Below are 13,824 nucleotides of genomic sequence, written 5' to 3' on the forward strand. Positions count from 1 at the left end.
CACATATCATTTTTGAATTTTCATTTCGTGCGTAGGTGTCGCGCCGTTTATTTCTTCGAATTAATCTGCATAAATTTGCCAATTTTAAATGCTTGATAACAATAATGAATTTACACTAAATCATCGAAACATTGATAGAGAGAGTATATTATTATTTATTCGGTATAGTTACGTAGATCGAATGAAATATGTTAAAAACCGTCGACGTATGCATATGGAATATTAATATAATTCAAATAAAAACAAGTGTAGAAGCGTGAGGAGTTTGGGAAGCAAGGGGGTAGTAAAGAGGTGTACGCGCGATGTACGCGGTGTACGCTCAATGACGTCATCGGGTGACTTTTATAGATAAAAAGGAATGCAATGTACATAGTATGTCTTTGGTTGAAAACTATTTCTTCTTCTCAACATTACACATTCATTGTCTAGAAAGGACATTCGTATAATAGCATTGTCCTGCTCGGTCCTTGAAAAAGATACAGATTACTATCGACGGGGTCCCTTCACCGCCTGACTCATTATTTAGTATACTCTGAATAATGCATAAGAAACATGATTATTTAAAAATCCTTAATCAATGCCGTCTTGATCAGTGATATGCTTTAAATGTATCAGGAAATGCATCAAATTGTAGAGGAAAAAGGCAGGAGGAAGGTATCGATTAGAATATTTTCTCAAGGTTGGCTGAAACTCCCAAGAATCTTCGCCCGTCGAGCTGAAATATCGATTAGCAGTCTCCGTCTCAACTGCCACCCAAGACTTAGAATTTTACTGGCCAAGTTTATCAATTGATATTTACCGTCGTATTGCCTCAGAAATCCGATGAGTGTCTCCTTCCGAAAGTAAACATTTTTTTGTTCGTTTTTTGTGCGGTGGTCATTGGCCAATTAAATATAATTTCAGATAACGCGAAAGCGTGATGAAACTGAAAATGAAAACGTAACGTGTCGTCGGAGCGACCGTTTAGCGAGTAAAGATATTCGAATTTTCGCGTGGTCTGCTCGAGAAATTTTGATTGGTCCAAAGAAGATCGCGTGGTTGTAACCGTTATAACCTCATTTTCTCTCGTGCATCGAGTCACGCGTTTTTCGAGAGCCTCTCATAGTTTATAGAACTGGGCTTAACGGCCGACGACGATGACACGCTAAAATTTCATCACCATGTGCAAAAGCACTGAAAATCATTCATCCATGCTGCCAACGTCAACCTTTAATATTTGCACAGTGTTAAAAATATCCGGACGGCGACGCTCCTTTATTTTCGCTAATTATATTCTCTTGCTACGCGTATGTTTACCTATCTGACCACTCTAATTGCTACTTGCTACACGTAAGATAATGAGAAATTACATTTCAAGGATTCTTTTGCTATTAAAATTCTTATCTTTTATAAAAACTGCCTCCTTTTTTCTATTCTTATCCCGAGCCCCGCACTTAAGGGTCTTAGAACCGAATATAGAAACAACCGAATCGTTCAGTAACGATACAGATAATACATCTCTCTGTTTAGGTTAGAATTTTTACTATCTATGAAGTTTGTGCAGTTGTTTACGAATGTCACCGAGCTGTAAAATGATATTTCGTAGAAATTTCGTGATTTCCTGGATACGTCAGGATGATGGTGTTTACAGTGTGTATCCATGGAGAAAGGGGAGATTTGCGATGGAGCAGGGCTCCGCAAGCTAGAAAAGTGTGTACAGTCCTGGTCTCCCCACCTTTAGAAGATGACAAAAGTGGCGTGTGCGCAATTCTCTAGCTGACTGTGGACAGTCGCGAATTATCATCAGACCAGGTCGAACGGGCCAGTGGAAAGGGTCTCGGTAGAAAGAGGAAGCGAAAAGGAAACAACCAGTTTGCTAGTAGCTTCCTGTCGCGGTTAATTTGAATCTTGCGCGTTGACATATTTCCTCCGACCGTTTCGCTTTACTTCTGTCGCGATTCATTTTCACGGGGCTTCGTTCTATAATTGATTATACTTGTGTCTGGAGTATCGCAGGTGACTCACAGCTGACAGGAAACAACTACAGTCCCGGGTGCGCAGGGTGTCAAAATGGCGGACAGGATCTACTACCCCAATTCCGAGCTGGCTGCCAAAGCTCACTGTGGCAGCATGGCTCAGTATAAACAAATGCATGAAAAGTGAGTGATTCGATGACTTGAAAATTTTCTACCACCCTCCACCCCTCCCCCTCCCATTCTTCCGATTCCATCCCCTACTCCATTGATACCGCACATTCACTTAAGGATTTTCCATTTATCCTGAGAATCACATTTCTTTATGTTCATGACTTATCTCAATTCGACCAACGATTCGAATAATTATTTATTGCCTATAAAATTACTTAATTACAAATGAATTTTTATCTTGCGTCAGGTTTTTTTAAGTAGCAAAACGATATAATTCAAGTGTCGTATCACAAACAATTTAATTGGCTGATTTTATTGATGGAGGGGAGGGTGTTTTCGCGTTAAACAGTTGATTTTCAGTAATGAGCAAATTTTTAATAAAAGCAGCGTCACGAAGCGTTTTCTATGACTCGCATAAACCGGGGAATTTGATTTTCTAGAGCAAATGAATTCCACCACACGTTCTTGAAATTGCCGGTCATGATTTTAATTAACATTGACCAAGTAATTCACGTAATTCTGGAGGAAGAGGAGGTTGAATAATTTTATGACGCGTGCAGGAATGACGAATAATTCAATTTTTAATGCAAATATCGTGATCCAGTTTGAATTATGTTTCTACCTACGTACACGTGAGGTACTTTTTATGCCTCAGAGCTAAACGCGACGAAATGGATTTTCGGGGTGGAAGGGGTGGTTTTGCTTCATTCGTGAATTTATAAATTATATAAGACCAGAGTCAACGATCGGGTATGGAAATAGAGTTTTGATATTGATTCCATGGGCCAGCCGGGGCTATGACGGTAGGCCTAAAAAGGGATCTTGTAGGAAAGCCAAAGGGGCGTTATAATATATATACACTGCGTGTAATCTCTCGAGGGATGTTACGTAACTCGAATATTCAGCGCACGTTTAATTAATTAACTATTAAATCTAAAAAGAAAATCTCACCGTGTATCACAACAATTTTATTTTATAATTATTCGTGCAACCCGGTAAAATTATTTGTTTCGTTAATTTAACGAATTCCTTGTGATTTCGCCTTAACCAAATTAAATTCACAAAACAGCTGTTTCTAATGAATAATTCATGCATGGAAAAGCAATATTTTGTCTCTCGCCAAAATTCCTATAGAGATTAAAAAGAAAAGCATAAAGACTTATCGCTATTAAATATTTCTGACGAATCTTATATATACAAATTTACTTTCAGATCCATAAAGGAGCCGGAGAAATTCTGGGGTGAAATAGCGAAAGAATTTTACTGGGAGACTCCGGTGCTCGATAATAAATTCTTTTCCTACAATTTTGATATCACGAAGGGTGATATTTTTATAAACTGGATGGAGGGTGCGACTACGAATATTAGTTTCAATTTACTCGACAAGAATGTGAAAAATGGAGGCGGTGATAAGATTGCGTTCTATTGGTAAGTTGAACGAATAACTATATATTTACAGTGCAAATTTATCTCTATCGATCAATTTGCTGGCTCGTTAATTTGTCGCGCGATTAAATTATGTATAATTTTCATCGACCTAATCTGATGAGTTTAGAAGCACCAATTAGTGGATCGCAACTAATATCGATTAATGAATTTAATGGTAGATTTAAAAAGGCGATTACGACGGATCAATGAAAACAAATGATTTAACTCGTGGAACGTCATTTTAAGGTCGCTGGAATATTTTTCCGGATTAGGTAAGAGATATAATTGAGAGATGCGGTAGGTCAATAGAACTTTTTGCAAATTAAATGAGAAATAAAAAGAAGGACACGATCGAGATCGAGCGAAAACGTTGATTGTTGTGTTTTGCACGATGATCAATAATTCGCTTGGTTGCGTCATATGGGGCAGGTTTAAGTAAACGGCATTCAGCGAATTTTCTTCCTCCGTTTGTAAAGCTGACGCAAAACTGCTCGATCTCCTCCGGGTCAGGTTAGGTGCATTTGTGTCGTAAGATCCACTCTATCGTAATTATCGAACGATGCATATAAAAAAAGACTAGGGGTTTTTCGTTATCGTGTATGGCCACATGCAAAGTTCAACTGGTTCGTTGCTTTTTTTCTCCGTTTGAAAACTTTTTAAATCCAAACGTGCGAATAGATAGACGCTTCTTCTTCTTCTTGTATCGTTGGACCAGTTTGCGAAATTCGCCGTGTTGAGATTTTGCCATTATTAAATAAAATCTATTCTCGTGCACAATGTATTCGAAGACCAGAAAATGTTACGAAAATTTGTTTGTTTCTTATTCTATTGCATGTAATAAAAAATATGAATAGAAGGGTTTGCATTTTTCAACAGAAAGACTAAAAGCACTTTAAAAAATTTAGGAAGGTAGATTATTAGTGATTAAAAAAATGTCCTTTCCTTCCATCAATTTTAACAAATAAAAATTGCATATTAATGGGAGTTCGCACTTGGTGACAACTACAAACAGGAAATTCGAGGCTTTTCAATGCTAATCCTCCATTCATTGGCTTTTCAGTACAAAAACGAAATAGAAGGCTATAAGAATTCTTATGAAAATTTTGTAATACTCGATGCGAGTTTTAATGTAAATTCGACTAATAACAATAAACTAGAGAAAAAAGAATCTATAACTACACTTGCATAACTATCAGTTGAAAATATTTGTTTGCCTGAAAAATTATTTAAATTAGCCAAGCATTTTACTCGAGCAGTTTACGATATTTTGGTCGATGGATTGTGCTGAATATTTGTTTTTGACTTCAAAATCAAATTGTACTAATGTACAAGTATTTTTGTCAACCATTTAGGATAAATTAGCAAGTTTAACGTCGACGGTCGTTACAACTATCTGCAAATTATTTTTAGTCTTAATAAGGCCGATTTGCAACTGTTATCTGATAAATATATTGTTTTTCTTATACACGTGCTTATTGCTATTACAAAATTATTTTTTTCCTTTTAATAGGCTGCTCTCAGATTATTCGCTTACATATGTATGGCACGTGGAATTTTTGTATGTATAGAGCAGTTGCAAACGTTCCATGAAAAATAGATGGTTTAAAGAATCCTTGGGCGGGCCGTCGATAGGAAAATAAAGCATGAGGAATACAATTTTATTCGTCTCGAGCGTGGATTTACGAAATAAACAGCTTGTTGCAATTTTAATTGTAAATTGTCGTTTATTATTGATTGATTTATTATCGTTCGTATATTTAATTGGTATTTTAATCGATTTGCGGCAGCACTGAGAAGCGCTGACTGTTAGCACCTCTTTGTGATGCAAAGTACAGTGTCAGCTTGGAGTCGCAAGTCATTCGATGAAAGCTGAGCAATCATGAAAAATGGAAAAAATCCAATTGCTCAAAATTAGTCTATTTAAAAATATACAAAATGAAAACTTTACAGACCGATATATATATATAGATAGTAGCTCTGAAAATTGATGTATATTTAAATATAAAATATTAATACTGTTATTATTATTACGAAAAATTAAAGTGTTTAAAAGAAAAATATTTTTTCAGGGAAGGAAATGATCCTGATGATTACTCTAGATTGACGTACAGAAAACTTTTGGAGGAGGTTTGCAGATTTGCAAACGTTTTAAAATCCAAAGGGGTCTCGAAGGGTGATAGAGTGGCGATTTATATGCCTATGATTCTCGAACTTCCAATTGCCATGCTTGCTTGCACAAGAATTGGAGCTGTTCATAGTATAGTTGTAAGCAAATGTTTCAATTAATCATTAATCGAGATAAGTCTAATTACATACATGATAACCCAATTTGTACTCGCGCGCGATAATCCTAACTCCACTGATTAATTTCATCTCACAAGAGACTCATTCATTATACATAGAATTGTACCGTTCACTTTGATTCTGAGCCTTAAGAATAGTTTTAGATACCTTTTAGAGAAATTTTCAGAGAAGATTGTATAGTTCGCAGGCTACTCTTCAGATTCCCTAGCCGAAAGAATTTTGGACTCGAAAGCAAAAGTTTTGATCACGACTGATGGTGTGTGGAGGGGAGAAAAGCTTCTTCATTTAAAATCCATTTGCGACGACGCCCTGGAGAAAGTGAAAAAGCACGGGCACGAAGTTCAAAGTTGTATAGTGGTGGCCCACATGAGGAGGCTCAGCAATCCCCAGGGACCGGCCAACTGTGGAGGTAAGACAGTGTAAAAAGTGGTTTTAACAATGAAAAATTTAACAATAACCTTACTGGATTTCTGCTCGATGTTAGCAGGAAAAACGAACGGTGTTGTGAAAAATGGTACCCAGACCAACTCGAACGAACTGAATCTTTCCTGGGACGACGACAGAGATTGCTGGTGGCACGACGAAATGGAGGATGCGGAGCCAAGTTGTTACCCTGTATGGATGGCCGCCGAAGACCCCTTGTTTATCCTTTACACGAGGTATTATTAATTCGGAAATTATTTATACAAACTCAATGAATTCTCTGACTCATGCTAAACCATGAAACTGTACGTATATTGTATATATTATAGTACAAAACTTGTTTAAAATCCTATGTCCTTTATATAATGTACCGTGCAATAAATATAACTCACAAACGTGTAAATAATTAGTAATCATAAAGTTGAAGAATCTTTAAGAGGGAATTTTGTGTAAAGTGATCATTGTTTTTTTGTCAAGTGGTTCAACAGGAAAACCAAAGGGTGTTTTGCACACGACTGCTGGTTATTTGATCTACGCAGCTACGACCTTCAAATATGTCTTCGATTATCATCCTGGAGATGTGTATTGGTGCACAGCTGACATTGGATGGATCACTGGTCACACTTATGTAGTTTATGGTCCGCTGGCGAACGGTGCCACTTCCGTTTTGGTAAGGATTCTTTGCTCAACTAGTTGCAATTCTTTCGTACATGTGCAACTATAATGAGTTATTACTGGATTGAATGAATCATGGAAACTTTTGCAGTTTGAAGGCACGCCATTCTTCCCTGCCAACGACAGGTACTGGTCGGTTGTTGACAAGTACAAAGTATCACAGTTCTATACAGCACCAACAGCAATAAGGTCCTTGATGAAATTTGGCGATGGACTCGTGAAGAAGCATGATTTGTCTAGTTTGAAGGTCCTTGGGTCGGTAGGGGAACCCATAAATTCTGAAGCCTGGCTTTGGTTCTATAACCTGGTAGGACATGGAGTATGCAGCATTGCTGATACTTTTTGGCAGACTGAAACTGGTGGTCACGTCATCACACCACTTCCTGGAGCGACACCAATGAAGCCAGGATCAGCTGTAAGCAGTGTTTTTTTTTTATTGAGGTTTTTAAAACTATGTTACGAGGCTTGGTAAAAATCATTGGGATGGTTCTATATTTTAGACATTCCCATTCTTTGGTGTTCTGCCAGAATTATTGGACGAGGACGGACATATAGTCGAAGGGGAGGGCGAAGGTTACTTGGTATTCAGGCAGCCATGGCCAGGAATGATGAGGACCCTCTACGGGAACCATCAACGTTTTCAGACCACGTACTTTGATAGATTTCATGGTTACTACTGTACTGGTGATGGTAAGTATTTAATTGTATTAAAAATTTTATTACTACTAAAAGATTCTTGCAGGAGATATTTTTAAGTGTTTGTCTATCATCAATAGTGATTTATTTGGCTAATGGATTCCTATAGGAGGGTCCAGCATATTTAGCTTCCTTGCCAAGTTCCTCTTCTATTCTGAGGATTTGGTTGTACTTTGCTACCCTCTCACTTCTCGTAGGTGCACCAGCCTTGAACTGTCCAGCAGACAAACCTACTGCTAAATCAGCTACGAAATTATCTTCAGTCTCTCCATGACCAGTGGTCACTATGTACCCCCATTGATTTATCTTCGCCATTTTCGCCACGTTTATGGTCTCAGTGATTGTTCCAATTTGCGACATCCTTAATACCAAGCAATTAGCCATTTGTCTTTCAATGGCTTCCTCAATTCTGTCGATATTCATTGCTGTCAAATCGTCAGCCACTATCTGGATCTCCTGCTCTGTCAACATCAGCCAGCCTTCCCAATCCTCCTGATCGAATGGATCCTCGATTGACACTATCGACGGAAACTCAGATAGATATTCCAAGTACTGATCCTTCAATGCTTCAGCTTCCAAATAATCGTCAGGATCCGAGTCGTCCGTCTTAAAAGCCAAATCGTAACCACCTGCAATTATTTTGGGTAAACTATGTCTCAAAAATATACTGGCTCGTACAGAGTGACATTAATATTGAAAAGGGATTTGCCGTTACATCGTAATATTTTAGCAACGTTACTGAAATATATCTACAATTACAATTTCGCACGTCAGCTTGATTCTGCTATAAAGAATACAAAACACTGTACCTTCTCTGTAAAACTGGCTGGCAGCCATGTCCAAGGCTATTTTTACTTTGCCATCGTAGCCAGCTTCCTTGATGGTCTCATCTATCAGCAGAAGAGCATCCTTGTCCTCGTCCAGTTCCGGTGTAAATGCTCCCTCGTCGCTAACCGGAAGTGGGGGTTTGATTTCCTGTGCAGCTATGATTTTCTTTTCCAGGAGTCTATAAATCTCGTGTCCCATTTTCATTGCATCAGCAAAGCTCTCGGCGCCTGAAAAATCATCCTCTTAAGAAACCGGAAGTCTTTGGAAAAATGGTACCAACGTTACCAATCGGAAGAATCATGAATTCCTGGCATGGTAAGGGATTTCCCGCGAAAATTCCACCGCTTACGAGATTGAATGATGGAACTGGAATAATTAACTCTCCATTTTCTGCCAACTCAGCGATGTACCTGGAAGTTTACGAATATTCGTGGATCGTTTGTGGGAATGTAAATACAAAGTCTATTAAGAAGAGGAAAGAATTAGAAGGAATTTTGTCACCTGTAGACTGGAAGTCCCTTTTTAGCTGCGCCAGCTTTGCAGCAAGCCATGGATACAGCCAGAATAGCATTTGCCCCTAGTTTGGATTTGTTTTCGGTGCCATCGAGTCTATTCAATAGACTGTCTATTTCCGCTTGCTGACATACTTCCAGTCTAGACTTGATCAGCTGCGGGGCTATTATATTGTTCACCGTATCGACGACCTTGAAGACTGACCTCCCGTGATAAGCAGCCTCATTCCCGTCGCGAATTTCCTGCGCTTGATTAGGGTTCACGGTCAGGGTGCAGGGAACCGATGACCTTAACAATCCGATATCCGTTATCACGTCGACCTCCAACGTCGGATCTCCCCGAGAATCAAAAATCTGTCTAGCCTTTATCTTCTGAATTGGCATTTTCAAACAAATTTGGAGCACCTTATCTAACTAGGAATTTTCAATTTAGTTTCCTGCCAAATTTCCTATCGATTTGAGAAATCGGGAGATAACCATGAGGGAAAGAACGAAACAAAAACGAGATAGAAAATAAATATGTTTTAATAATTTAGTGAAATCGGCAAATTCAGATATAATGTTGACAATGGAATTGCAAAATTTAAAGGTGTGTTTTAACTTGCGATATTCGCTCATACAGAATATTGCACCGGCTCTGTTGTGTGGACGGTTATCTCTGCACAAATACTCTACAATATACAAGTATCATATGCTTTTAAAATGAAAGAGTATTAGAGTATTAGTGCATGAGTGGCGTTCATGCTGCAAAAATGTTCTAGTGTGGATCCTCCCTAATATTGTTCGGGAAAAAGTCACGCGCTTGTGTTCTGTAGAGACGAAGGCTGGAAATAGAGATGCGCCTTAAGATTTGAGAATTCGAAATTAATTTTATTATAATCAATTATCAAAAAATCGGTAGTGGACTTACCGGGTGACGTTATATTAAAATCTAATATATAGAAAAAAGAATGAAAAATTAATGTGAAAGAAAAATGTTTATTTGGTTGATTTCAACAGGAGCCAAACGAGATGCGGATGGTTATTTGTGGGTGACTGGACGGGTCGACGACATGTTGAACGTTTCCGGCCACCTCATGTCCACGGCGGAAGTAGAGAGCGTTTTGGCCGAGCATCTGTCGGTAGCCGAAGCTGCAGTGGTTAGCAAACCCCATGCAGTCAAAGGTCAATGTTTGTACTGCTTCATTACTCCTAACGAGGGCGTCACTTTTGACAAAAAGCTTCAGGATGAATTAAAGAAGAAAGGTAAACACTATTTGATGATATAAATGAATTAAATTTCATATTTTCAAACCCTCCATCTTTTTTATCAACAAAAAATGCATACGAAAAAGAAAAATAAATAAAAAGAGTGAGTATTATATTAAATACACTGTGAATATTTTCGACAGTACGAGAGAGAATCGGGCCGTTCGCTCAACCGGATGTAATCCAGCATGCACCAGGGCTGCCGAAGACAAGATCGGGGAAGATAATGAGGCGAATTTTGAGAAAAATCGCTGTTGGAGATAAGAACGTTGGTGATACCTCGACACTGGCAGACGAAGGTGTCGTAGAATTGCTCTTCCAGCTGAGGCCGCAGGTCTAATTTACTTCCTACAACCCATCCCCTCCCTTTTCCACCACAAGGTCACCAGATTTCCAACAGCTGCTGATATCCTTGGAAATTTCGTAAGAAACGAGCCAGCTCCACTTAACGATCTTGCCAAAACTGTCTGGTGACTGAAAATACCAATGATCTATAGATCCATAGATCCGTCGCTGACCAAGTTACTTCGGTGAACGATCGATACTGGATCATTTTGGTGTTTTTTTTTAACTTCTGGGAGATCGAAGAACTGGTCGATCGATTCGCAATCGTTATTCGTGATGAGCAAATTCTTGCTATTTTCAGCATGATAAATCTGTGGAAAGCATATAGTATATTTTCGATCTCTAATTACTGCCAGTTGGGTAGATCGTATAAATCATTTTCTATCCAATTGTGAGATATCAGTGAGTGAACTTTGTTTTGTTAGACACTTTCGATCGAATTTATACAATTATCGGCTATTCAGGACGCTTCTTTCCGTTCCCTAGTTTTTCTACATTCCCTCGATACTTATAATAATATAACAATAATATATATATAAATCTATATATACGTAAAAGTGTATAATTTCATTTTAAGATAATCACGAAACGATTGAGACATTAAATTATTTAATGATTGTTACGTCATACCTGTAATTATATTATTCTATTTATTGATCGTGAAATTCTAATTTATTACGTTTACGGAAAGCTATTGCGAATAGTTCTATGTACTGTTGTCAGATTGATATTATTTAATTTCAACGACTTAAAGGGACTGTGAGATTTCAGAGAGAATGAGTGTGTGTGAGAAAGAGAGAGCAAGAGGAAGATGTACATTGATATAGAATAATATATATGTCACGGAAGAGCTCCATGATAAGAGAAAAGATTTTGCACACAGAGTTTACTATATGTATAAATACGCACCAAAGTAGATAAAGTAATTTAGTAGTCGTTCTGGCCAAAAGTGATAAGAGAATGTTGCATAACGCCAGATTACTGATCAGAAAGGATTAGATATAATACTATATACATATGTAGGGTATACCACTTAGAACATCTCAGAGTGTAATAATTCATTTGTCTCCGTTATTACAAGAGATAATAATTTTCACATAAGATTGTTTTGAAACTCTTTTTCACTTGTATTCAAATAGATCTTACGCAAAAATTTCATATTTCAAGTGGTAATGAAGATAAATTAATTCTTACGTATATATTCTTTGGGATAAATTCAAAATGATACACCATATATATGTATATCTCGAAATAACAGGTATAAAATGTTGAAAGTAATATATCTCTATGGTATATATAATATACTATTCAGTAGGACCACCTATGGACGCGAAATATTCATTTCATATTTAAAGAAAGAACTAACAACATTTTTTATAGGGACGAAAGAATTTATATTTTATTTATTTTCAAATAATAGAAGTGTACATTTATTTTATTTTATATACAGGATATTTTTGACTGAGATCTTTTTACTGTGGCAATGGTAGTGTTTTTAGTTCAAACTGTAGGGGTCCTGCTGTACAAACTATAAATTAGCGTGCCCTATCGAAATGGCTGTACTTATTACGGACAGATATAAATTATATGAATGAAAGAATATTTATATATATAATCTACACACGCGTGAATGCAAGGTGAGTCACTTGAGTTGAACGGAATGACTTGAAAATTATTTTTTTCATGCTCAATTTTTTCAAAATCTCAGTCACCTTAAATTTTTAATTAGAGCTTGCTATTTTTCGTGCATATTTCTATAGTTGCTTTTATATCTGAGAAATGCTTAGGCTGTATGATATGTCAATCTTAGTGTTTCGAAGAGCTCTTAAAATAAGCTAGCAAAATATATGCAATGAAAGAATAATTTAGGCTTCATTCAATTAGGCATTTAACTTTGTAATTTATCACTTTTATGCATCATCAAATTTAACGAACATGTTTCAGAATAGAGCCTTGAGTCGACTCACCTTGTAAATAACTTTTAAAATTATATTAACAATTGACAAAACAATCTTTAAAGCTGTATCACTGGAAAATATTTGTTCGTTATTGCAAAACGGCTCAAACCAATGAAATATCGCGAACGTATAGTATATACGTTAGTATATGCACAACGATCTTTTACACAATTTATTTTAATGGCTTTTTATCGCTTATTGACAATTCACGATCATTCTCTCGATTGGATCGCGAGAATTGATCAAATTATCGTTCTCTATTATATATAGAAATAAATTAAGCTTGTACACGCGCAATTTGCACCGAAGCACTTGAAAAACGTATTTTCTGTAATTTACAATATAAAATATATATGAAAAAGAATCTGGCCTAAGCCAGAGTCGCGAAGGCGAGGTGAAAACGTTACATCCGCCGGTGAGCGGAAGTACCCAAAGATACATATCATTCCTCGTGGAACAAACTGAGCTTTATAGCTACATCGCAATTGTTGTTATATTAAAAATATTATTAAAAAGAAAAAATTGAATTGTAGGTGTGAAAAGGGCCAAACCGGAAAGTCCTGATCGTCCATGTTTTAAACTATTCCACTCGCTTTGCGGTAATTTTTAATTTCTACTTCTGTTTTTTATTTTAAGAATATATAGGAAAGTATTGATAAATATTTATTGATGAACTTTGAAGGGAATTGAGAAATGTATGCTAGAAATCGATAAGAAATTTACAGGCCTTTTTTTTTAAGGAAAATAACAAAAAATGCGCGAGTTGTTCCAGATTCAGTAGTTTTAATTCACTCTTATCTGTTACACTCGCCCCTCATTCTTTTCTTATTTCCTATGTAATAGTGAAGAACAAAGAAAATTATCATCATAAATTTTCATTAGAAACCTGGAACTCCTCGCATCCGTACGCATAACTCGTATTTATATTCGTATATCAAAATTATTGCAAAACTGTGTATATGTATACATGTATATATTAAAAATCGTAATGATTATTGTTCTGTTAAAAAGAAAAAGTTTCATTCTTATTTCCCAGATTCGAAAATGATTAGAAAGGTCGGAAAAAATATATTTACTATTGATACGTGTATGCACATGCAATTTACGTTTTTCCGCCTTTTTTTAAATCTAGCATGAGGTTTTGGTTAGCAAAGATCCCACTAGGTGCGCCACTTAGTCTTTCGTATTTTCGTAATAAGCCATCGAACTATCGTACAAACGTGATTTCGGGTTTCGTCTGGCCCATCTGTCTAAACTTAACTTTTTATTATAAACAAATAG

The 13,824-nt window shown here is 36.8% G+C and overlaps 2 protein-coding genes across 3 annotated transcripts; one reads left to right on the forward strand and one right to left on the reverse strand.

Moving 5' to 3' along the window:
- The first annotated feature begins 784 nt into the window (after nucleotides 1-784).
- AcCoAS (acetyl coenzyme A synthase) lies at nucleotides 785-12,895 on the forward strand. Of its 2 annotated transcripts, none has more exons than XM_066730609.1 (10): nucleotides 785-2,138; nucleotides 3,339-3,554; nucleotides 5,624-5,819; nucleotides 6,039-6,267; nucleotides 6,346-6,517; nucleotides 6,759-6,951; nucleotides 7,048-7,371; nucleotides 7,457-7,646; nucleotides 9,992-10,237; nucleotides 10,384-12,895. In XM_066730609.1, exons 1-10 carry the CDS (start codon nucleotides 2,050-2,052, stop codon nucleotides 10,578-10,580), a joined length of 2,052 nt encoding a protein of 683 aa, XP_066586706.1. In that variant the 5' UTR covers nucleotides 785-2,049; the 3' UTR covers nucleotides 10,581-12,895. The 2 variants fall into 2 exon arrangements, with proteins under 2 accessions (XP_066586706.1, XP_066586705.1); XM_066730608.1 differs by having other exon boundaries at nucleotides 790-2,138; nucleotides 6,343-6,517.
- On the reverse strand, nucleotides 7,737-9,477 carry LOC136775638 (enolase-like). Its single transcript, XM_066730610.1, has 4 exons — nucleotides 8,982-9,477; nucleotides 8,766-8,890; nucleotides 8,462-8,707; nucleotides 7,737-8,281 (listed from the first exon to the last, which is right to left on the reverse strand). Exons 1-4 carry the CDS (start codon nucleotides 9,374-9,376, stop codon nucleotides 7,737-7,739), a joined length of 1,311 nt encoding a protein of 436 aa, XP_066586707.1. The 5' UTR covers nucleotides 9,377-9,477.
- Nucleotides 12,896-13,824: the final 929 nt, after the last annotated feature.

Source organism: Prorops nasuta, unplaced genomic scaffold (genome assembly GCF_024137725.1).
Source record: "Prorops nasuta isolate Cenicafe-Biocafe unplaced genomic scaffold, Cenicafe_Pnas_1.2 PNAS00008, whole genome shotgun sequence".
Lineage (NCBI taxonomy): Eukaryota > Metazoa > Arthropoda > Insecta > Hymenoptera > Bethylidae > Prorops > Prorops nasuta.